A 26,625-nucleotide genomic window follows, 5' to 3' on the forward strand; every position below is an offset into this window, starting at 1 on the left:
TGTTCCTCTGTACTCGGTTCGTCGGTTGGAACCTAGAAGGAAGAAAAAGGGTGCTGGAAACTGCTAGTTCGTCTTCCATTTAGCAAATCTTTTTCTGGATGCCTATGAAGTGCAAGACACTGTAGGGAATACAGAGGTACAGCACACACAGACTTTGTTTTAAAGGAGATTACAATCTCATGACAAACTATTTCCAGTGCAGTTCTTGTCTTTTGCTTTCTCCTTTTAGTAAACACCTGGTTGGTATTTATGTTTCAACAACAGAGGGCATTACAAATAATGTTATATGCAGTAATAAAATGGAATTGTTAAAGGAACAGAAGGACATAAAGCTCACTTCTCTTTAATACTTCAATTAAATCATTTAGGAACTTAACAACTAATTGCCTAAAAACAAGATTCCCTGCTCTTCCTCAACAGTCCCTTCCCCCAGGTTTCTTCTTTATAATGGGCAATAAGAATACTGAAATTGGTACAAAAACTTTAACTATAAATTACACATATAATGAAATTAACTTATCATGAAGTAAAATTAACTTACTCATACTGATTCATAATGTTATTTTTAAATGAGATGAAAAAATAAATGAATAAAAGTCTCAAACAGGAACTGGGTGCTCAAGGGCTTTAATTATATGACCTATAATCAAAAGAATTGGCCTTAATCCTACTGCACTGGTATCCCCTAGGATTCCTTTTTCTTTAAAACTTATAAAATGCCTAAATATGTATTTCCTTCTGATTGAACTACAAACAGGTATTTATCTTCCTACTACGCTTTGTCAACCCTGCACCTCCGAATCCAAAGTCATTCCTTTTCCTCTGATGATGTCTATACCTTTATTCATGTTGTTCAGAGTGTATTAAGGGTTAAATATATATTTAGCAACAAGCAAATGTCAAAATTATAGGACATCAACAGGAACTAATAAAAATACTATATTATAGAAATGAAGCTCTTGACATAAAAACCAGGAGAAAGTTTGCTTTGATTTCAGGTGTGAGCTTAAACTCCCTTCTCCTTCTTGCAATTCTAGTCAGCCCACTTGAACTATACAGATTTTAATTTATAGGATGATTTATTTGTTGAAAAAAAAAGTACTCTCAAATTCTAGAAGCAACCACTTTTAAAATAGTGATTTATGTGCTGTGCACTCTTACATGCAATAAATAATCATCTTGAGATAAAGGTAAGGCAGAAGTTACATATCAATTCTAATTAATGGATCTGAATACTTACTAGGATAGAGTCCAGGCAAATCACTTAATTTCTCCAAGTCTTATCTGTAAGATGGATATAAATACCTGCTTTCTTACCTTATGTAGTTGAGGTTCATATAAAAAAATGTAGTTGTCAGGAGAAAAAATCCTACAAATGCTGTAGCAGAACTGCTGTCAAAATATTCATGTTAGAGTCAAATTCTTTCAGTTGAATCACTCAGCATCTTTGTTCATGGCTTACATAAAGCTGGAGGTATTGTGTCCCCTGCTTTAGAAATGTGAATACATCTGGTTGTTGGTTAAAAGGGTAAGAAGTATACTGGAAACAATGCCTCTTTATGAGTAAAAATACTGAAATAAAAATGCATAAATCTTCAAAGAGGAAGCAACTACCTCAACGCAATAAAAGCATGACTTCTATCTGTCCTGGCAAGACAAAGGTAGGTAAATCTAATCTAATCCTAATCAGAATTTTTTGTTTTGAAACTTTATGATCTGCTTCTCTCATTTTGATTTCTTTATACTTCTATTCCCTGAGCTCTCAATGTTTGGGGCTTCTGGGACCCAATCTCTTGTACCTTCTCTTCACTCCTTCCCACAGGAAAGACAGAAAGCTTCTGATTAATGTCAGAAACTTCTTAATTAACTGAATGTTAGCTGAAATAGATTTCATAAAGTATTAACTGATCTACCTTTTAACTTTTATTAAGTTACTTGTTTGCATCTGCATAATAAAAGGTCTTGGTACTCCTTTAAAGGAATGCCATGCACCACAAATCAGATTTCTCTTTTGTTTTCTTTTCTTTGTTTTGGTGGGGAGGGGGTGCGGGGGAAAGGAGGTGGTTATGATGTGGAGTATGATGGATAGAAAACACCTTAAGGTCTCATAAAGATAAAATAAAACATACATCCTCTAGAGGATCTGTCATTTATATTTCTATTTCTAATCCCTAGAATAATGCAAATTCATAACCCATAGTTGATGTTCAACTGATGTTTTAATTAAATCACCTTGATTTGGATGTCTCAGACTGACAAGAAAGGGTCTGTCAGCATCCTCAGTCACCTGAGATCTGTCCCTAACACTGGTCTCCCTGAAAGCACTCCTCAGACCCAGGCTTGGCCACTTCTACCAATCCAAACCCAACCTTCATTTCCCTGGCCTCCAAGACTCCAAAATGAAGTATGTTCTTGGATTAGGGGCCATACTTTAGTATATAATGTCTTCATGCTGATGTCCTGGAATGCATTAGTATCATTTCTATTATTTCTACCTCTGGCTCTGAAATTCCCATTTAAAAAATTATCTATCTATCTACCTACCTACCTATCATCACAATATACCTTATTTCTTAATGTTGGGCAACTGAGAAAAGATACAAAATCCATCTTGACCAAGAATTTCTTCTCATCAAGAGTCGGAAAACTTTCTGTCCATGTTTTTGGAGATTATCTTTTGACACTAACATTTAAATATATTTTTTAATTTAAAGGAGAAATCTAGAAGTTTAGAAATCAATTAATTTTCTCACCAATTCAGTAAACCATTTTACCAATTAATCTTTTATTTTTTATTTCACACATCAGTATTTTATAGAAAAAAGAACCTCTTAATGTTAAACTAATTACAATGTTCTCTTCGGATTCTTTCCAATGAATAGACCTAAATTTTTACACAATCAGTAAATACAGTAATTTATGTTTTAACACTTTCAAGTCTCATTTAAACATTTTCCCATATGGTTTTACATATATCAATACTATTTAATGGCTATATAACAGTCTATGATAGCAATACCAATACATGAAAATTTACTTATCCAGTTCCCAATTACTGGGCTTTTTTTAAAACTCAAATGAATGCAATCACTAGAAATACCTTTATACAAATAGACTTTTTTTTCTTTTAAAATATTTTCCTGGACATATGCTACTCAGAGTGAGTTAGAGCTATCAAAAGACAGATTGGTTATAGAGTTCTTATTATATTCTTCTAAATAGTTCTTAAAAAAAACTATATTAATATAATAATGCTACTGGTATGAGGATACATGCAATTAAAAATTTTTTGCTAATATAATTGCATGAACTAAGTCAAAGTTGCTCTAGTTTGCATTTTTAATATTAGTAAATCTGAATACCGTTTTATTTCTATCTTCTCGTTTGAACTCAATTCTTTCATAAACTTGCCCAGTAAAGAGCACAAAGTCCTATGGATTTGCACTTACCTTTTAAAAAATATTGGGTACTTTATCCTTGTGTAATGCAAGTGGCTTTTACCCCATTTCTTTTGTCTTCTTCCTATTTAGTATACATTTTTCATTTTTCTTAGTTGATCTCATCTACCTTGTCACTATTTTTCTTTGCCATAAAGTTTCCTTTGCAAAATTACTGGGATGAGAATTGTAGTCTTTTTATATTTACCTTTTTACTGAAGAGCTTAATCTGTAACAAACTGTTATGTGTGAAGTGGATCTAATTTCTTTTTTTATACTGACCTCCAGCTAATCTTTCCACCAGCAGTTATTATATATTTCTTTCCAATTGGTTTATTAGTCTTAACTTTCTACTCAATACCATAGTGTATTTAGAAAAGATGCTTAACAGCATGTTTTAACGATCTGAAGTGCGAAACTCCCTTTTTCCCCCAAGTTAAGAAGACATATTCTTGCTTATTTTCCTGAATTATTTATCACAATTCTGTCAAATTATATAAAGCATCCAGTTGGAACGTTAAGTGGAAGTGTAGTAAATCTACATACTAACTTCACCCTATTTCCAGTCCTTTGGACATAATTTCTTTTACATTAATTTAATCCTCATAATAATTCTGCAAGGCATTATTTCTACTTTATAGATGGTGAAATGGAAAGTAGGCACGATTTTCCCAAGATTACACAACTTGTAAGTAGTAAAGTGAGGACACTAATTTTGGTTTTCAGATTTCCTATTTACTTCCTTTTCATTATACTAGGATGCAGTTCCTGTAACCTGCTTCTATATAAGCATCTTTCTTATCTCAACATAGTTGTATAACTTTCTTTAAATGGCTTGTGTATGTTAATACCCAAACACTTTAAGTTGTAGTTTGTCACTGTTTGAATCTAGAAATAAGATTAATTTTAATAAGTTATATATCCTGCAACTTCCTGAATTAGTCTTTTATTGTCAGCATGTTTATACTACAGGTTTCACTAGTTCAAAAGCCATGTCAATAGAAAATATTTGTGCTCTTTCCTTATCTTTCTCATTTATGAATACTTATTAATGATTTATTACAACGATGAGCTTTTTTAACTATATATAAATAAAAGTAGTGCCAAGATTATTTAATTTCTGCTTGAGAAATGTTTCTTATGCTTTCCTAATAGGAATGATGTTAGTTCTTCGTTTTAAGTAATTACTTATCACAATGAGAAACCAAAAAAATCATTACCAGAGATAATTAAATAAAATGAATTTTATTCATATTTTTAAAGTTACCTGTAGTTAATACTTTGCATTTTTACTATTTTGTTCTGCTGATATTGATTTAATGGTTATTCTGTTGGACACCAACCTTATAATCCTGAGTCACAGTAAATAATTATTTTTATGTTGTGTATCATTTGCTAATATTTTGCATTTGTTCAGAATGAGACCCTTTTCAAAATGTTTGACTCCTAGCATTGAGGCAATATTAACCTCAAAATGCAAATATTGTATCATCTTTTGATACACATATTATTTATACTTTGAACCTTTGAAAAAGTTCATCAATAAGCCCATAGGGTAAAATTCCAACTTGTCAAAAAATTATACTAGGTTATAATATCCTCTAATTTTTAAAATGCTTTTTATTGGTAATAACTTTTCTCATTTCCAATTTATTTGCATTCAAGTAGGAAACCAATATATTCATTTTCTTAGTTTTTAAAACCCTTATTTTATCAATAATCTAACATTTTCCTGTTTCCATTATCTTTGGTTCTATCATTTTTTGCAACTTCTCGTTACCCTTCTCAAATTCTTATGAATAAAAATATTCATGATATGGAAATTAAAAATTTTTCAATAGGTCTGGATTACCTTCACCTCCATTTCACTTAACATCTTAAATTCTTTTACATTTTAATAACTAATTTTTAGGTCTATTTCAGACATTTCAGTTGTTTTGATAAGTTTAAGCCTTAGAACCCACCCAATAATAGATCTGCTAGATTCAAAACATACATATTAATACCAATTCATGACTTCTCTCCTTCAGTAAGCTGAAAATTACTTAAATCTTTCTTATTTCATTTTCCTCACATATAGAAGATCAACAAAAAACTATTCAAAGCATATTTTGGCCTAGTAACATTACTTTTTATAACACAATAATCAAGAGATACATTAAAAAGTATGATTTTGTTAAAACAAATTCTGCTTCAATGAGATCCACAGCTCTAAGCCATATTTATTTTTAATTAATCTTTATTTTCATATTTCTCTGACTCAGTAATAAGCCAAGAGATGTCTGTCTACTTTGATTCACTAGCAATGCTAGACTGGTTTTCATGAGCATCTTTTCCTTCTCCTACAGTACCTACACTCTTCTAACAGTTAACATCAGTTGAAAGATTTTGAAATCATGAAAGCCTGGATTCCAATGTTGGCTCTTCCACAAACCAGACTGAGAGAATTATTAAGTCTTTATTTCCTCTTTGAAAATGTATTCAATAATATCTGCCTCACAGGGTTGTTGAGAAACTGTAATTAGAGAGCACAATAAGTGCCTAGCACATAGCAAATGCTCTGTTCCAGGACAAGAACTCTAATTAAAAGGGCTTCCTATATCCTTTCCTATCCCTTCCTAAATCCTTCCTATAGGATTATCATTCTCTGTCTGAGGAATGGAAACAGTGACCTAAAGGGAAGGAAGTTTATTTCTTTTGACAGCTCCACAAGCATCTGCTGCTACAGTATAACCTGCTTTATGACTTCTGGTAGTTCTGGAAAAAAATGTTTTCTATCCTCTAGATAACAGCTAAGAGGAAGGAGTCGATTATGAAGGCATTTACCTCATTATTTGTGGGGTGGGACACAACCAAAGGGACATGGTAACCCTCCTTTGATTCACTCCTATCAACTGTAGTGTTACTAATTAAAGTGGTGGAGCCAACAAGATTGTATGCTTCACTTTCACTGAGAAACCTTGGGAAATCTATTTACAGATGGATTTTAAAAACCATATGTAATCCCAGGTTAAAAATGCTTCATTCAGTTTCTCCTTAGCAATTTCAGAACAAGCATTCTGAAATATCTTTTCCTGGAGCAATTTATTTTTTCTTTAGCCTGAGTTACTTTGTTCTTTTCTTTTAGGTGCCAGAGCAGTGCTCCTCAGAAATTTTCTGAAGTATTAAACCAGAACTAATCTTTTCCCCTATATTTTCTTTGGACTGAACCTCCCAAGAATGAGCTCTTCAACTACAAATGAACTCTCTCTTTTTGCAATGCATAAGACTGTGGTGGCGTCACTGCCTCATTGGTTACAAGGGTCAAGTAGGAGAATTAAACTGCAAGATGTATTGTAAACATCACCTTCACAAATAAAGGATCATACTTAATATATTATGTTTATCTTATAAACAAAAGACCCACATAATTTCCTCTGTGTGTGTTTCACTATTTAGAGGTGGTAGCAACTGTAATAGCTACAAAAGTAATTAAAATATTCCTTAGATACTATTGTTCTGTAGACAATAATAAAATCTGAAGATCAGCAGATACAATGCCATCTTCCTTTAAGCACTATGGCTAATATGGAACCCTCACATATATACCCAGTACTAAAATAAAGCTAACCCTGTTTAAGATTCTGGCTCATGGAGCCCATTCTGAAACAAAAAGAAGTCCAATAACCAATAAATCAGTTATGGATAGGTTAACAAATACATCCAATAACTGAAAGTCACAAAGAGAATTACAGACAACATCTGCATGGCATTCATCAAATAACCAATTCTAATTACTCATATAGGAAACTGTCCTTTAAATGAGAATATTCTGATACTGGATGAAGGCCCAAAGTAGCATTTCCAGTTTGCTTTTTTCTAATTTTGAAGGTGCTTCTCTGAGCTTCCTAGGTTTTTCCTTCCGTCGGAGGATTCTAGTTGGGCTATTATTATAGTATTGGCTCCAAGAGGCTCTGGTTGCTTATCATCACCATCAAAGAAAACGTCTTCTGGATTTGGTGGTGGGGGGCAGAATTCTTCACTTGGAAAGATCTCCTTGAAGAGTGTTTCAGCTTGCTTGACTGCGTGTTCATTTCCTAGTCCACCGTCAGGCCCAGTGCAGACATAAACATTGGAAGGTAAGCCATTATATGAGCTTCTGCTGACTCCTGAGGAATCTCTCATGTTAAAATAAAGAGCCCACAAGAGTCTTGGCTTTGCAAGTTCTTCCTTGTCTGTTTCTGTTTCAGCATATGGGGTGAATAATTTCTTCACGACTGATTCTAAGTCTTCTCTTGCTGTTTTGGAAGATGAACAGGTCAGATGTACCAGACAGGTGTCTTTCATGCACGTCATGGTTGAAGAACACAATTCAGTGACTCGAACAGCACATGCTCCTGGTTCCTCTGGAGGTACTATCAAAATGGAAATCTGCTGATCTGAATCTGTCTTTAGTATAGACTGATCCGTAATGAGCACTGCCCTGGAGATCTGTTCGTACTGCACATTTGAGCATGTTTCCTCAGAAAGGTAACTATCCTCCACAATGAAATATTTAGCATTTATTCTTTGACCAAGGTGATCTATAATTGCTTTACATCTTCCAGATTCTTTGTCAACTACAAGGCATTGTACTTTATGGCGAAGACAATATATTCCACCAAAAACTGCACACATCCTGCAGAAACACTGGGGAATTTCTCCTTGGCCATACAAGGGAAATAAAAAGGGAGTGTTGCCAAACCTTCCAAGACACTGAAGAAAGTTTTTTGTTGCTTTAAGGCCTTCTATTGTTGTGCAAGATGACTCTGGCATCATTGCAATTGAGTGTAGTACAAAATGTTGGAGGCTGGGGGTTAATTTTTTGGTTTTTAAGTACTCTGAAAATGAGCATTGCATGAAAGCTTGGTATTCATCAGGATGTTGTTCATAGTCTAAACAAAATGTAAGAAATTTCATTAGCATCCTCTTTTCAACCATAGTGAGCTCTTTGCTATTAAAGACATCTGCTCTGGAGCAAGGCACCTGCTCTACTTTTCCTTCTCGAAATGCAAGAATCCTAGTGACATTTTTAAATTCTGCATAACGACTAACATTTGATTTGATTAAAAGATCAATTAACAGTCCCTGGGAATAAAGCAGCTTTGATACCAAGTCAATATTAAACCTCCTGCCTTCTTCAACTATTTGAGAGTAAGTAATCCTGTTTCTCTTTGGTGGATCACTGTTGTCTTCCAATATAGGTTTGATTTCGTCTTTAGCACCATCTGAAACTCTGTGTTTATAAGTTTTATATCCACAATATTCTTCTTTCACCAAGGTTTCTGCCGTATCAGTTACTTCTCCATTGTTTTCTGGAGTGCCTTTTGCAGGCACTTCATAGCTAGAAACATGTAACGGGTGCATTTCTTCAGACAAGCATGTAGAATCCAGAGGCTTAATGAGGGTACTAGATGCTACCCAGGAAGGATTTTTCTGCAGATCATCAATCTCTTCAATATTGTCATCCATATCCTGACTGGCATAACAAAAAACTTCTGTGTGTTGAATGGTTTCATCCTTCTTGCGAAGAGTGATGCCTTCTTCTGTTTCATGGATCATGTCTTGCCATGCAGCAGTACTTTCTTCCCCAATGTCACTGTTTTGCTGATATTCCTTCAACCAGGAGAGCAATCCTGAAAAGCTGAAACTAGCCCAGTTTCCTCCATAGTAACTTCTTGAATCAAGATGCAGAACCCTCTGACCACTTCTGGAACATGCAGCTGCAAGGATGGATTCAGGCAAACCTGTCCCAATTACAACCACATCAAACTCTGTTGGGAGACTGTTGTCCATCCTGGGAGGTAAAGTGTCTGGTGACAACTTCTAATGAAGGAAATGTGTATGAACCTAGGCTGAGGGCTCAGATAAGGTGTGAATATGCTGTAATAAAATCTCTCCTTGTGATATTCCAGATCATCCCAGACGTACTGAAGTTGCAGGTACTAGGTGTTTAACTGCTACCCTTTTTTAGTATTTTTTTCTTATAGGTCAGTAGCATAAAAACATGATAAAGTACATCTAATCATATCTGAGAATACTAGAACGAGTGTGTGGTGTTCACTTCTGCATTTCATCTTAGCAGTGAATGTCAAAAATGTTATCACATATGCATTTGTGACTGGAACTCTTCTCTGAAAGAAGAAAATTCAAGAAAGAATACAATTGTGAACAATATTAAGAGAAAAGTAATTTCATGCAAAATAAATTACAATCCAATGGAGCCCAACTTGTTTTTAGGACATGAGCCTCTACTAAAGCAAGTCATTAAATGCTTTCTCACATCTCTTCTAATTTCCTGAAAATGAACAAAAGATATAGACTCCTCCAAATCAGGCAATTCAACAATGAAGAATAGATATAATAACATCCCACAAAAATAAAGAAGAATTAACATAATTCTATAATTTTTGCTTTTAAATATCTGAATAAATGATATACAACTGCGAGATTAAATTGCAAGTAACATGTGGCTCCACTGTGTTTATGGAAACAGACTGTATACAATGTGCACACTGTCATGATTATGCATATTTCTGTGACAATACAGTCTGTGGATGCTTCTAGGACAGACAAATAGAAGATTTTTCCATGTCCCACCTACCATTTGAATCTTATGGGAGCAACATGAGACTATTTCAACTGAATTAGCTATTCAGATTATTAAAAAAGGATGAATTCAATAATACAACTAGCATTTTAAAATATTTAGGTATATGAAAGAACTGGTCTACTGAAGGGAAAATATTTTTATAAGAAATCCTTATATGAATGTACATACGCACAGGTGTGTTTTTTAGGTATAAGTTAAAAAGGAAAAGTCCTGGGTCCATATGTTAAAATATCTTAACATGAAATAACACCTATTTCTAAAACCCAAGTCAACATAGGGTGACTTGCATTTTGCGAGACTCTAGCTCTGAGACCCTCAATCTCTGTCTTCCAAGATAAAGGGCTGTCCAAACACTCTCTGCCAAGATTAACACGTTGTTTGTTTTTCTTGTTTTTGAAGGGGTAGGAGGTGGTAGTGAAGAAAGTCTCTCCTGTCCAGCGTCATCCTGATTATACTCCATGTGCAGAACACCTGTGTGGTGGTAGGTATGGCCAGAGGTGCAACAGCCAAAGAGTTGAAAGGCATACTCACCTGGAAGTCTTTATGCTAAAGCATTACATACATGTTAGGTGGCCTTTCTGTCATTCATCATTGCACAACAAGAGTGAGTTTCTTGAGCTCTGATTTTTCTTACCACTATACTTACTGATCAGTGCATATTGGGTCCGCCTAGGCTAAGATGACTAATTATCCTAGATCAGTGTATATTGGGTCCGCCTAAGCTAAGATGACTAATTACCTTAGACATCTGTAAAACAAGCCATTCAACTGGAACTTAGATTAAATTGACTAATTCACTGAACTGACTGCTCAGTTTGAGATGGCAATCTTAATAGTCCTGTCTAGTCAAAGTCTCTGCCTCAAGAATATCAGGGATTCCACTTGCTTTCAACATTCCCTCAGAAACAAGGAACTGAGCACAGAATGAAGTGGCTACCAGGCCTACTCACATAAGTATGTGAGTACGTTTGAGTTACTTATTCTGCTTTCATCCAGCAGGGTGTGCAGAGGAAGACAGAACCCATGAGGGTATGTGAAGAAGTGTAACCATAGTATGTACTTATTCTCAGCTTATAAGGGGATACAGCTGAGGGTTGGGAGTAAGAGAGAGGATATAAGCTATAAGTGCTAAAACCAGGCACCTTCTAACCTATAGGTATCAAAGGAGTCCTCATAATACAAGGCAGGACAGGACAACCTTAACACATTTAGCTCAACTACCCCGTAAAAATGATGAGAAAACTGATGGCTGGAGAAATTAAGTGACTGGGAAAGTCCACATGATGGGTAGCCACAGGATCAAGAGTGGGACCCACTCTCACACCATCAGGCCAGTGGTCTTTCCACTTGATAGGGCAGCCTCTCCAGAAGCCTCTGGAGCAAGCAGCCACTTTTGGTATTTTAAAATGTTCTGCCCCTTCAGTACTCCATGGTTGGTTAGTTCTTGCTCAGGGATAACAATGAGGGAAGCACCCTCCCTCTTTTCATCTTTAACTCTTACCTAGAAGCACAGTCTTTGGAATTTACCCCAGGCAAAGAAATTCTTAATCTTTGCTAAGAACTTTTTCAGCTCCACCATAACCCACTATTGACTTGTCTCCCAGGGCTTAAACAAGACTCAGAACCTCTTGCCCCAGAGTTTCCACCTCTAACTTCAAAACAGATTAAAGTCATTGTTGAAAGCACTAAAGAAATGCCCAGAGAAAGAGCAGTAGTCAGGCAAAATACTGTGTGGTGAACATTTCTAGCAGTCTTAGAAAATCCCTTCTGATTGAGGTGTGACCCAAGCAGGGATGACGAGGGAGGAAAAAGGATGGAAGAGACAAGGAGACACAGCAGGGTGGGGCCACAAGATAGAAGGGATGAGGAAGAAGGGGAATGCTGGTACTAATAAAAAACTCAATATACCCGTTTTCAAATTCCCAGGCACCTGAGTCAGGATAGAAGCTGAATTTCCCAGCACAGATAAAACACTTCTTAAAGATAAGAACTTTAACGTCTGTGACCCAATTTCTGCTACTGATGACACTTTAGGGCTTGGCTTGAATTGCCCTCTTTAAAGCTTAGCCCTGCCTGAAACATTGCCTGTTAGGTAATTTAAATTAATACAAAGAGTGTAATCCATAGTGTGATCTATATCACCACCTTCACACACCTACAGCCCCCTCCCAAGTTTCAAATATTTGTATAAATGAAGTTCTCAGATAAGGGGTTATTGGGGAAGGGGTAGGTAGTATTAGAATATTAGAATCATTGAGACAATCAAATAAATAAAATTATGATCTCGATTGCATTTTCTTGTTTCCCTCAAGAGATAAAAAAAGGAATCATAACAAATATAATATTTGGATTTATCACCACATAGAAGGTTGGTGAATAAGAAAATACTTTTGATAACACTACAAAGATTTTATTCTCATAAACCTGCCAAGATAAAGGCAGTAATAAATTATCAATGGATTTCAGGATTCTTTTCTTTTTAAAGGAAATTTAAGACCTGAGAAATATACATTTCTATTTCAAATCTTTGTACAAATGAAATTCTGGAGCATACACAAAAAGATACTTTCCCAATCTTAGAAAAATCACATCTTCAGTGACACACTGGCTGGTTCATCCTTCAAAATGTCAAGTCTCAGTGAGACTTAAATCTTCCATACGGGTTAAGAGTATTGTATTCACAATCAAGTTCTACTTTAATGACATCTACTGGCTGCACAGCTAATTATTTGTTCATTTGAGATGGGATTCTCTGAGCCATTTGCAAACGCACCTTAGATTTTGGTGTGCTGGAAACTATACGGAGGAAATTATAGTAAAAATAGCTAATAGGGCACATGCCAATTTGCATTCTGAGGACCTGAATAAAACGATCTCACTTCCTAGGAAGCAGTCAAAGGTTTACAACTGCTAATGGGCAAATTTTAAAAAGAATTTACACATTACTACTATGTTAGGTTTCTACCTCTCAGTTTCGGGAAGTAATATAGGAATTAGATCTTTTCTCATCACCCTCTCCAACTTTCACAAAACAAACACTTTTTCTTTGAATCTCTTAACTCCACAGCCCCTCATTTCTTTCCTCAAAGTGTAAAAGCCATTGTCTCGTGCCCTGTTGAATTAAATTAGGAAATGAAAGCAGAGAAGTGAGATGAGCTGCACAGCGGCCAGAAAGGGGTATGGAGGAGGTGGGCACAGGGGAGATGGGGCTGCAGACAGGCTGGGGTTTGGGTTGGCGTGGGGCCTGGTGAGCACAGGGCGGGAGGGAGATCAGCGAGTGCTGGAGGAGGAGAGGTCGGCGGAGAAGGAGCAGAGGTGGGGGGAAGCGGGTGAGATCAGGGGGAAGGTGAGGTCACAGGGCAGGAAGTGAGATCAGAAGAATAGAGGTAGGGGGAAGTGAAGTCAGGCGAGCACCGCCGCGAGGTTGGGGTCCAGGAGCGGGAGGGGGCGGGGCCGGGGGCAGGAGGCCGCAGGAGCGGGAGGTCTATCCCGGCCACTCACCCCACAGGCTGTTGCTGAAGCCGCCCCACACGCAGTTCGTGGCTCCCCCCACCACGCCGCCCCTCGGGCGGAACGCGAAAGCTAGCGCGGCTCGGAGGACGGAGGGTAGCAGGTTGCCGAGGCTGACGTGAAGCAGGAAGAGGCGGGCGGGGCTGCGGAGCCACGGGAACTTGAAGTAGAGGACGAGCACCAGCAGGCTGCTGCAGACGCCCAGCAGTCCCACGGAGCTAAGTAGAAGCACCAGGAGCTCGTAGGCACCCTGGCTGACAGGCTGCGTAAGCCTCGGCTGCCCAGGCCACAGCCCCTCGCCGCCCTCCCAGCCGGCTCCGCCGCCGCCGCAGTGCCTTGACGTGTGCAAGCCGGGCGCCGGCGCGCTAGGTTCTGGGTGGGGCGCAGGGCGCTCCGAGGTACCCGTCGCCCCCTCCGGCCAATGCGCGGGTAGCTAGATGCCGCTCGGGGCCCCCTCCCCGCCCCCGGCGCTCCTCGTAACCCCGCCCCTTCCCGCCATTGTAGTCCTGCCGCGACGCGCCTTGTAGCCCCGCCCCTTCTCGCAGTCTTAGCTGAGTCCCTGCTCTTCAGGTTCCCCTTCCCTCGCCTCCTTCCGGTACCCAGGCCCCACCCGCCCAGTCAGTGAGAGCCGGTAGGCAGATCAACCACCGTGATTACTCACTCCGCAGCTCCCCCTCACCCAGCTGGAAGGCCTCTTGGCGTTCACCACCCACCCACTCATTCAGGAACATTTATGGGCTCCTGGCCCACCACGTGCTCATGAGGGGGTTACACGAGGGACCCCCGTCCTTGGCTTCTCCCTCCCCAGGAAGCTGTTACGACCCGCTGCCAAACAGAGTCGCACACTTAATGCAAACCCAGGCCACACCCCAGCCCTGCCCATATTGCCCTTCCTGTCCTCCCTGAAGTAGCAGTGGATACACACTGTCGCTAAGGCCCTCACTGTGGCGACCCCCAGGCTGCGCCCTCAATCTCCAGACCATATCTAGCAGGTGCAGAAGTGGTGCTATACTTGAAGCAGCACATTTCCTCTGGCCTTTTACACAGTGAAAACAGAGGGCAAGTCAAGCACAGGTCCGTGAACTGATCAGTCTTTGCAGGGCCGCGATGCTGCCTCTGCACAGGCCCCAAAAGGGCCCGAGGGGATGCAGTCCCTAGCCAGACCTGCAGCCTTTCCTGGTCACTGCTGGCTAGCACAGTGTCTGTGCAAGGGCAAAGTAATTGCCCTCCACGAAGGTGTGTGCCTCCTCCCATCTCCATTCAAAAGATCGGTAGAGAATGACTAGCCTCAGTGAACCTCCATTACAAGTTCCTTGGGGGGTAAAATCTAATCATCAGGGCGCATTGAGCAATAGCTGAGGGGCAGTGTGCTCCGTCCTTAAAATCTTGATTTGTCACTAAGACTTCCAATCTGGATTTGTCTGTGAGACTGACCTACCCACTTCTTTAAAAAACTCATTTAATTTTGTATTTTAGATTTATGCATTTACTGACTAGTCTACAGTAAGGTCTCAATAAATATTAGTTGAATGAACGAAGGACTCATTTTTTCCTAAAGCATTCATTCATTCATTCATTGGTGCTGAGTCCCTGCTCTCACAAAGCTTACATTCTGGTGGTGTTGGGAGAACAGATGATTATCAAATAAGTACATATGTAGTGTTGTGAAATGTGACATAAAGAAAAGTAAAGCAGAGAAAGGGTATTTCGGAGGGAGGGGAGAGGTTGTTATTTTGTACAGTGTGGTTACAGATAGCCTCACTGAGTACTGCAGGCACAGGGTAGATGTAATGGGGTGGGACTGTGCTTGGCATATTGGAGGAAAAACAAAGAAACCAATGTGGCTGGAGTGGAATGAGAATTATGAAATAAGGGCAGAGAAGTAGGTGAGCAGTGATTGGCCAGATAATGCAGGTTCTTGGCTATTTTAGTAAAAGGACTTTGGCTTTAAAGTCCAGGGCAATGCCTAAGCAAGAGGAATAGTATCAGTGAAGGAAATAAAAAGGGAATAAGAGGCTTTTGGCAGACGTTTAAGAATTTTGATAGATTTACTTTTATAATACAATCAACTGTTAAGGTTATTTATTATACTTGACAGAAACAGGTAATGATACTACAAATATTATTCACTTTGTCAGTAACGATATATGTTTCTATTCATTTTCAGAATTATGTAATCGTAGGATAATGCCAAAAATACTACAACTTAAAAAGCAAGTGCAGTACTGGCATAAGGACAGACTATGTAATGAATAGAGATTTCAACAAGGATGCCAAGACTACTCAGTGGGGAAAGGACATTTCAATAAATGGTACTGGGAAAACTGGATATCCACATGCAAAAAATGAAGTTAGAACCTTACCTTATACCATACATAAATTGACATAAATTGACTCAAAGAGCTAAACTTATATGCTATAACTATAGAATTCTTCGAAGAAACAAAACATCTTCATGACATTAGGTTCAGCAATGATTTCTTGGATATGACACCAAAGGCATAGGCAGCAAAAGAAAAAATAAATTGTACTTTTGTTCATCAAAATGAAAAACTTTTGTACACTATCAAGAGAGTAAGAAGACAACACACAAAATAGGAGAAAATATTTGCAAATAATATATCTGATAAGGGATTAATATCCAGAACACATAACTCATACAATACAACAACAAAAAGCCAAACATCCCCAATTCAAAAATCGTCAAAGGACTTGAATAGATATTTCTACAAAGATACACATACAGATGGCTGATAAGCACTTGAAAAGATGATCTTTAGTTATTAGGGAAATGCAAATCAAAACCACACACCCACTAGGATGGCTATTATCAAAAAATAAAAACAACAACAACAAAGAAACTAAAAAGTGTTGACAAGGATGTGGAGAAGTTAGAACCCTGCTGTGCCACTGGTGAGAATGTAAAATGGTGCAGCCACTGTGGAAACAGCTTGGCATTCCTCAAAATGTTAAACATAGATTTATCATATGAGCCAGTAATTCTGCTGCTAGACGTATAGCCAAAAGAATTGAAAGCAGGGACAGGAACATGTATTTGTACACCAGTGTTCATAGCAGTATTATTCACAATAACCAAAAGGTGGATATAGACCAAATGTCCATCAACAGATAAATGGATAAGCAAAATGTGTTATGTACATACAATGGAATATTATTCAGTCATAGAAATAAATGAAATTCTAATACATGCTACATCATAGATGAACCTTGAAAACATTATGCTAAGTGAAATAAGCTAGACACAAAATGACAAATATTACAGATTCCTCTTATACAGGGTAACTAGAACAGGCAAATTCATAGTGACAGAGAGTAGAATAGTAGTCGCCAGAGGCTGAGGGGAGGGAGGAATGGGGAGTTAGTGGTTAATGGGTACAGAGCTTCAGTTTGAGATGATGCAAAACTTCTGGAAATGGATAGTGGTGATGGTTGCACAAAATTGTGAATTACTTAATGCCACTGAATTGTACACTTAAAATGGTTGAAATGGTAAATTTTATGTGGTGTGTATTTTAGCACAATAAAAAGCTTATACCAATTATTCCTGCATCTCACTCTCTCGAAGTAGGAGAAGTACAGTGTCTGCAAAGTAACCAATTTACTGAGTGAGCTGGACTCAGTATAGTGCTAGCAAAAAACTTTACTGTCTTTGGCAGTACTCATTTCAAATATATTCTTTCCACTTATTCTTCACTGCCCTTCATTGACATTTTATCAGTTCTCAAAGCCTTTCTGCTCACTTTCAAGTAATATAAAGTCCAGAACATTGTAGTAATGAAATGTTAAAACTCTTGGAAAACTCATCTGTCAACCCTCCAAGACAGAGCCTGCTGTAGCCTGGAGAACTTCTGGGGAGGGGGGTTGAGGAAACAACAAACTTAGCTTCTCCTATTTCCTTGACCACTACCTTTAGATGCTGCTCTGGAGCCCTCTGAGATTTTGAGGAAAAATCTTCCTTGATTGATAAAGTTGTCATCTGATGTTGGTGCCCTCTGATTATAGCAGATTTTCAATGCTGTATTTTTCTCTCCTGGGGTGATTTGTGGGATCTCTAGAGGACCCGAGGTCACTGGAGATATCTCTCCCACAATTCCCTCGACAGGGGCAATGTCTCTGTCAGCTGGCTCCTTGGGTTTCCCTCTCAGATCCTGGTTAGGGTCCCTTAGACCATACAGGCAGTGCCAAGATGACACAGCTTGGCTCTTCTACTCAGAGTCTTGCATCTGGCCCTCTGGAAATACATATGCATCCTTGCCCTACCAAATTCTGGATGTGGCCTGCTGTTGGAGAACTGGCCACAGACTGTCCCCTTCAGTGCCAGTTGGGTAGAAAGAAGTGGATAAAAGTTATGGTCACTTGACTACTCTAAAATTTTTCTCTAAGGAAGTGCTCACCAAGGGTCTCCTCAACCTCTTAATGAACCTGCCTCCTCTTAAGTGTTTTGATGGTGAGAATAGACTAATCTGTGAAGAATCAGTTTGTCAGTGCCTCCACTTCTCAGCCCATCCTCCTACATGGGCTGTATAACACTTTTTCTAGAATGGGGGGATTCCTCAAGCAGAGCCTCTGACAAGACAGAAAGAAGGCCATTTTAATACTCTCCCACTCTGGAGCATTAAATCATCACAACCCTCATATTCCAAAAAAAACCTTTTACAAAGTATGAGGGTGTGAATGGAGACAGGTTTTATCTGCCACTCTTGCTCGGAATCACTGATAACCCTTAGCCTTCTGTGTCATGCACATGTCAGTTAAGAGGACGCTTCGACCCTTACTCAACTGAGTAATCTCCTTCCAAGGGCTGGAACTCATCCTTCCCTGACATGTCTGAACTTTGATTCCTAGTGAGAAGCAGAAAAGCCTTGAAGAAAATCTGGCCAAATATATCTGAACAATTTCTTGCCTTAGGAAACATAAGTTAGTGAATGATATTGAACTTTTTCAAAAAAGAAAATCTGGCATAACTTCAAGTTCTGAATGTCAATTTCTCTTTGTGCATACAGCTTTTCAGATGTGTGAGATGTAGGAATCAGTTTAATGAAAATTGGGTATCTGTCCACATTCCCCTCCCCCCAAATACATACATTTGTTTTAAAATAGAATCTTGGGACTTCCCTGGTGGTCCAGTGGCTAAGACTCTGCAATCCTAATGCAAGGGGTCCGGGTTCAATCCCTGGTCAGGGAACTAGATCCCACATGCCTCAACTAAGAGTTTGTATGCTGCAACTAAAAATCCTGCCTACTGCAACTAAGACCTGATGCAGCCAAATAAAAAATTAATTAGTATTTTTTAAGAAATGGAATCTCATTTATAATCTTGCTCTATAAAGCAGAGTTTGGGTGACAAAGGAGTTATAGAAGAATAATCATTCAATTTCTTAAAGGAACTGGTTAGTGAAGTTATGGTTAATGTATATCTATCTCTAGCTATATCTCTATCTATATGTCTATATATACCTATAGCTATATCTACATATATTCTCCACAGCAGTATCCATTATAGTGAAATTTTGGTACAATGGGGACAAAGAGAGCATTTATAGGTTTCCTGAGGTGGAGGCGTTGTGAATAAAATAAGTTATGTACAAAGGATCAGAGATCAGAAGAGCTTATAATCAGCAACAAAATCTGATCAAAATAGACTTCTTCTAATAGCAACACCAGAAGCAAAAAGACAGTGGAATATTATCTTCAAAACACTGAAATAAAGCAATTTCCAGCCTGGAATTCTATACTTACCCAAATATCATTCAATGCAAAAGAGGATTAAGAATATTTTCAGATGGGTAAGTTATCAAAAATTTATCTTCCAGGCAATTATTTCTGGATGCAAGCCACCAAAATGAGGAAATAAACCCTGGAAAAGTAAGATATAGGATAAAAGAGAAAAGATAAGGGAATTTCCAAAGTGATGGCAAAGGGAAATAACAGTATGACAACTATGCCCTGATATATATGACATCGGTTTTGACTGTAGCATTGTAACTCAAGAGACAGACATGCAGAAGAGAGTTATCAAGGTATCTTCTGCTCTTGTATTATTTTTTTATCCTGTAAATACCTGGGTGAACATGGCCCAGATTCTTAGCAGTACCTGACTGGCCAACATCATGCAGTGTTGAAGCTCCTGCCTGCCCTGCCACACGCACCAGTCAAGAATCCTCATTTCATGCCAGAGGGGTCCTTCACTTACTTATGTTGATAACTAGAGTTGACTAGGGTGAACTCAGAAGCAGAAAAAGCAGAGCAACCTATTGCTCCTGGCAGGATTACTATCAGATAGCTGGTGCCTGGGCCACGTCACAGACCAGCTGAGGACCTAACTATGGGCTTTATGTCATGGCCTTGGCCACTGACTTCCACACACAAGATTTCATAAGACTCATAGAAGCTGAAGCCAAATAGCTCAGGGAAATCATTCCAACTATTTTTTTTAACTAGACCCTTTCTCTAAGAGTGGCAATATTATTTCTTTCCTTACACAGCTAGATGTGTGCTTGCTTCTGAATTTTTATATCAATCACCTTCACAATTATTTATATGTAAAAAAGCAATTAATAAAATAATTAAATATTTGGTTGAGAAAAATAGATGGAAAAGAAAAAATATATACTTATGAAGGTTATTAGAAACATGGGGACAGATTTATGAAAGAATACATTAATATTTAAATAATGTGCATGATTCTATTGAAACTGCATACAATTATCAAAGTATGTGGCCTGAGACTAGAAGGAAATATTCTAAAATCAATAATTTTGTAAGAGGGGTGGGAACATGAGTGATATCTTTTAAGTTCTTTAAACTGATGGTTATGTCATTTTTGCAATTGAGAAAATACAGGTACCACTGCATCCTGTAGCTCTAAAAATGGCCACAATAGGGCTTCCCTGGTGGTGCAGTGGTTGAGAGTCCGCCTGCCAATGCAGGGGACACTGGTTCGTGCCCCGGTCTGGGAGGATCCCACATGCCGCGGAGCGGCTGGGCCCGTGAGCCATGGCCACTGGGCCTGCGCGTCCGGAGCCTGTGCTCCGTAATGGGAGAGGCCACAACGGTGAGAGGCCCACGTACCACAAAAAAAAAAAAAAAAAAAAAATGGCCACAATAATTGTGAATTGTTCCAGCTTATACTTCTAAGATGTTCCCAAAAGCCACTGCCATAATATGCATTTATACTTGCTGTTTCCACTGTCCCTCCTCCCACTCTCTCTTTGATCCACCATTCCACTGAGACAGTGTTTCTCAAGGTCACCATAATGCACATTCCAATGGTCAATCATCAGTCCTCACCTTATATAGCCTATCATCAGTATTTGGCACAGTTTGCCACTCCTTTGTATTTTAACGCTTATCTATAAATACTTCAGTATGTAGCTCTTGTCGATGAAATTTAATCAATAGTCAATCTATGAAAGAAATGGAAATTTTCAATTTTAGCAAAATTTGAGAATTATAACCCAGGAACAGCATCTGAGAAAGCTCCAAGAACTTTTCTGCCTGTTAAAAGTCAAGGCACAGTTCTTGTGAAGTTTTTTGAGACAGAGGGCTGTACATTAAATGACATATTATTGACAGTTTACACAGTTCAGATCTAAGTGTCACTGTGGCCCCTTACTAGATGAAAAAGGAATGTTATATTTTAAGGAGCTGTTTTTTTGGTGCTAGGAGAATGTTTCTCTTTCAGGTATTTCTACTGATGGGGAAGGTTTGGTCAATGCAGAATGCAGATACACAATGCACAGTAGAGGACACAGAGGAGGCCAAAGGGCAGAGAAATATTTTATTGTTAAATTTTTATTGTCTTGCCATAAAATATGAATTTTATTTCACACTCTAAAATATATCACATAACAGTAATATAATATAATATATAATTATTACATCTAAAATAATGAACAGTAACTTCTCAGTATCATCAAATATCTTAGTCAGTGTTCTAATTTCCAATTATCTCAGACATGTTGGAATTACTTTTCAGTTTGATTGTTGAGTCAGGATCTAAGTACAGTCCACATACTATGACTAGTTGGTGTATCTTTAAAGTTCCTTTTAACCTGCAGGTTCTCCTTCCTTCTTTTTTCTTCCCATGCAATTTCTTTATTGAGTAAACTGATAGTCCTTCCAATGTCTCCTTCCTTTTCAAAACACTTTCTTCTCTTGGTTTCTGAAATACTCCTTTCTCTTGGCTCTTCTACATCACTGGCCACTCCTACTTAGTCTCAGTCAGTGGTTCTTTCTGGGCACTCTGACCTCTGAACACTGGCATGCTCAGGGTTTGGTTCTCAGTTATTTTGCTTCTTCAAGGAGATCTCATCCAGTCCAATGGCTCTGAATACCACCTAAATGTTGATGATTCTCAAGCTCTCCCCTGAACCCTGGACTTCTATATCTGACTATTCAATCTCCACAATTGTTTATCTAATAGACATCTCAAACTTAACACATCCCAAATTGAACTCTTAATTCTTCCCCCCAAATCTGCTTCTCCCACTGAATTGCTCCCCAAAAATGAGTAACTACTCTACCCTTCCAGAATCCCTGGAGTTATTCCTGATCCTTCTCTTGCTATCCCACTGTCATCTAATCTATCAGCAAATTCTGTCATATTTACCCTCATGCAATCTGACATCTTAGCCCTACCTTCATCACTAATATCCTAATCTAAACCACTATTAACTCTTACTTGGATTATTGAAATTGCCACCTAATTTGTTTCCCTGCTTCTACTCTTTCTTTCCTTCAGTTTACCTCCACAAAGCAGCTAAAACAATCCTTCTCAATTGTGAATCAGATCATATCAGTATTCTACTCAATAGTAGATTAGGGATTACTGTATAGACTGTCCTTACAACAGATCTGCTCCCTGTCCCCTGACTCTCTGACCTTATCTCCCCACCTCTCTTCCCCATCCCACATCACCCTTGTCACATGATCTCTTCATTGTTTCTCAGATACGTGAAGCACACTTTGATCTCAGGACTTTATGCCTTCTGTTCTTGGAACTCCCTTCTACCATTTACCCACATGGCTTGCTACCTTACCTCCCTCTGGTCTGTGCCCAGATGTCTTTCTATTAATGAGGCCTTCTCTGAGCTCCCTAACCCTTGTCCTTTGACTTATCCCTCCCAGTTTCCTTACTTGATCTTTACCCATTTTTCTTCCCTCTTAGGCAGTGTATACACACACACACACACACACACACACACACGCACAATTTATGGGGAAAGAAATCTCAATCTCCTCCTTATGAAGGAAGGATGATGTTACAGATATATTATGATGCAATGAGGACCATATGCAGGACACTGGTAAAATTATGAGGTCAGGATTTTTACTGAAATGTTTGCCTATATGAAATGCATTAGACCAAAGTCAGTGTTTCTCCCTGCTAACTTCCTAGTGGCAGCAACTCTTATTCCTACCCACAGTATGGGATTTTAAGATCAAAGGAATGAGACCTAGGGCAAAAACTGAGGTAACAGGGAGGCATTGTAACAACTGGAAAGTTTTCCAAGTTGGCAAATTTACATTGTTTTTCTGGACAGAAATAAAAGATTCCCTATGTCCCTATGGATATCAGGGAAGAAAAACATTTCAACCTTGCACTTCAGATTAGCAATTTCAGGACAGCCTTGAGAGGGTTTGAAAAATTGGTTGAACGTATAGCAGCTCAGAAAAGAGATGAAAGAGCTGGCTTTTTTATCCAGAAAGAAGGTAAGATCAGTGATCACAGGGCAGTCCAGTTGGGTCCATTGATTAGACCTGGGAAGAGCTTTAAGCCATCATGGAGAAGCAACATAGCTTAATAGCAAAGACATTGAATGGGGGCCCTCAAGTCCTCATTCTGAATATGTCCTTGAATAGCTAAGTGGACTTGAGGAAGCTCTTTTCATTTTTCTGAATGTTAGTTGACTCAAGTGTAAAATTAGGGGGTTGGATTAAATGACATTTAAGCATTCTTCTGTGGGATCTACCGTTTGGTGGCTCACTGATTGCCCTGGGACTCTCAGTAGTGCATAATGACCATTAGCAAGCCACATGAGCCACCTGACATCTCTTTACTTAACGATATCACAAGATCATGAAGACTTCTATAAGTAAGGCAAAGTTTCCTACCTCACCATGATTCACTCTCTGGGCCTCTCCCCACGTCTTTAAGCTAGAATAATTTCAAGCATGAGAAGGTAAGGGAAAGGTGGTGAACAGTAGTCTGCCAGGATTATTAGCAGCTGATACCAACACAGAACTGAAAGTACAGCTCCATGGTCAAGGTTGAAGGGAAGTGGTGTAGTGTGTAGCTTCAGAGCATTGAGGACAGCAGTGAAGAGCAAGGCTTAACAGCAGAGTAAAAGGCTAACAGAACAAATCCTGCTGTTGTGAGGAAAGAAGCAGGGCCCACATAACTGCTAAAGGGTCAGCATGGCCAGCCTCTTAATATGCCAGGTTGTATAGTCATGAATAAGTGAAAATATTGACTTTGGGTGTTCAAACCCAAAATGGTATTATTTGAATAGTATTTAAGAATTTATAAGTCACTTTAATAAATATAATTTAATTACTTCTCATAACAATTCTAATAGACAACTATTACTATTATTGCTATATCCCCGTTTTATTTGTTAAAAAATGAGAGGTATGGATAAATCATCTCTCAAGTCATTCAATTCCTAAGTGTTACAGCTGATTCAGACCTTTCAGATATGCTTTTGTTAGATGACAGAGAATTTTAGCTGGGCTTTCTAAACTACTCAATAAGCTTTCATTTTTCCCTAGTCAGTTTGTTTTAACTCTCTGTATAACTGATTTTCCAAACCCTTGCCACTTTTTCTGATTCCTCTACAGGAACTCACCTCCGCTCAGTCAAGCTTCCAACATCATAAGTGAAAGCAAAGCCAAAAGACAAGAATTCTCTCAAATTCCTTTTCTTCCACTTCTAAATTACCTGAAGCAGCACCTGTCCTTTCTTCCACTTTCTTCCATCCCTCCTCCCCTCCAGAGCTATCACCTTGCTGCAACAACTGCAAAACCTCCTTTTCCACTGGCTATGTCTTCTAAAACTAAAATTATAACCATGGTCCTGACCTTGACTTTCTCTTCCTTTTAAGCTGTATGTCTTTCCTTTGCTTCTCCACTAAATTTCCTCATAGTGTCACCACTTTGTTTTCAATCAACTCAAGTCTGGCTTCCCTCATCACTTTGCTGAAAAAATGCTTTTTACCTAGGTATTCGATCACCTAATATGCCTGCCAAATTCAATAACTTGTTTATATTTTCCAGCTTACTTGGCCATTTTACTACATTAACAGTTAGCTGCCACTGTTTCTAGAAATTTTCTCCTTCAGTGTCTCTCATCACACCACTTTCTTCTTATTTTTTCCTCTTGTAATTCTTTCTTTGTCTCTTTTTTTCTTGAGCTTTGCCTGTGTTGTCTCTCAGTCTTCTAGCGTAGACATCATCTACCTAGTCTCCTAAGCCAGGTGTCTTGGTATAAATTTTGACTATTTTATGGTATCTCACTCTTGGGTTATTATAGCAGCCTCTTGATATAATGGTCTTCTTGCCAAGAGTTATTCCTTTCTGTATACTTCTGCAGGGAGATTTTCCTTTAAAAATCTGTTTTGAATTGCCACATTCCTGGCTTATTAGTTCACCCTTAAATTCCATATACGTTAACTTGGCATCCAGGTCTATTCACAGTCATCCCTTAACCTACTTTTCCAGCTTCAGCTCCTGGAACTTCCCTTCATGCACCTCTGCCCTAACATGAATCTCTCAGCATTTCCAAGCATGGCATACTCTTAATGACTCTGATTTTGCACGTGTCATCCCTGCAATGTGTAGTGCATTTCCTCACATTTTTGTGCCTATAAACTCTTGCTCATTTTTCAAGACCCAAATCAAATATCACTTCTTCATAAAAACTTCCAAACTTTCCCTAAGCAAAGCCACCCTTAGAACTTTTGATGCACTTTATTGGCATCACAAGGCTATACCTGCTAATCTTAAGCTGCAGAAATTTATATACATGTGAGTATTAAATACCTGCCCCTTCTTTCCTGCATTGAACTGTGTGTGCTTTGAAGGCTTTGTAACCCCAGGGTTAGCCCAGAGTCTGAAGCCAGGAAGTATGCCTTAAAGGTGTGTTAAATTAACAAGTTAATCTTGCTTACATTTATAAGCTTGCAATTACAAAGCCACACTGAAAATTTCCTTCTTCTGTAGTATATATGTTTGTATATACACACACACATATATATATATATATATATTTAGAGAGAGAGAACATATATATATATATTATAGACATAGATATATATTTTATAATATATTATATTATAATTATACTATAATGTACTATAGTATAGTTTATATGTATATGTATATATATTAGATTTGATCAAAACCAAGTACTGCTAGATAAATTACCTTTATGACAGCGACTAAACTGAAAGGCTGAGAAGGGAGAAATGTAATCTGAATTTTGATCAGACTGCTAATACTGGCATACATTCATATTCCCTTATAAATACAGGACAATAGGGTCTACCTCTCACCATAGGCAGGAATCTAAGAACTAGAGAGAACATTTCTAATGGAACAGTTGTTTACCTCAAAAATGATACCAAGTACATTGCAGGATTTCATCTGTACAATATTGTTCTTAAATCTGCTTGTCAATTACCCAATAGAATGAAAATCATCCCAGGAAACGAAAGTCTTATAACACTCATCCAGTGGCATTTAGAGTGAAACACCTATCTTGTACTAGTTGGTATGAATTTAAAACAGCTAAGCTATTTGGATCTCTCATATGAATATCAAACTTAATATGACCAAGATTGAATGGTTTATTTTCCCTAAGAATTATGGTCCTTATTCATTTGCCCCTGTTTTGGTAAATAGTACCAACATCTGCTGAGTTTTGAAATTAGAAACCTGAGTGTCATTCTAGAACAGGGTTTCTCAAACTTGACACCATTGACATTTGGGGCTGGATAATTCTTTGTTCTGTATATGTGTATGTGT

General features: G+C 38.3%; 3 protein-coding genes across 3 annotated transcripts in view; 1 reads left to right on the forward strand and 2 right to left on the reverse strand.

Moving 5' to 3' along the window:
* Positions 1–2,804: 2,804 nt before the first annotated feature.
* Positions 2,805–9,259, reverse strand: CHML (CHM like Rab escort protein). The gene has a single exon (XM_081225715.1). It carries the CDS (start codon positions 9,249–9,251, stop codon positions 7,296–7,298), a length of 1,956 nt encoding a protein of 651 aa, XP_081081841.1. The 5' UTR covers positions 9,252–9,259; the 3' UTR covers positions 2,805–7,295.
* Positions 9,260–9,506: 247 nt separating this feature from the next.
* On the reverse strand, positions 9,507–14,461 carry LOC308629651 (opsin-3-like; the record flags this gene model as incomplete). The annotated part of the gene is made up of 3 exons (XM_081257750.1): positions 9,507–9,589; positions 13,570–13,990; positions 14,351–14,461. The coding sequence occupies 3 exons, from the start codon at positions 14,459–14,461 to the stop codon at positions 9,534–9,536; spliced, it is 588 nt and encodes a 195-aa protein (XP_081113876.1). The 3' UTR covers positions 9,507–9,533.
* Positions 14,462–23,168: 8,707 nt separating this feature from the next.
* The window catches only part of WDR64 (WD repeat domain 64), a gene marked incomplete at both ends in the record, with an annotated part of 83,013 nt that continues 79,556 nt past the window's right edge, over positions 23,169–26,625 (forward strand). The window contains 1 exon segment of the mRNA XM_081257762.1: positions 23,169–23,313. Coding sequence (XP_081113888.1) covers positions 23,169–23,313 — 145 coding nt within the window.

The sequence above is a fragment of the Mesoplodon bidens genome, assembly GCF_964165515.1.
Source record: "Mesoplodon bidens genome assembly, chromosome: 2".
NCBI classification, from domain to species: Eukaryota; Metazoa; Chordata; class Mammalia; order Artiodactyla; family Ziphiidae; genus Mesoplodon; species Mesoplodon bidens.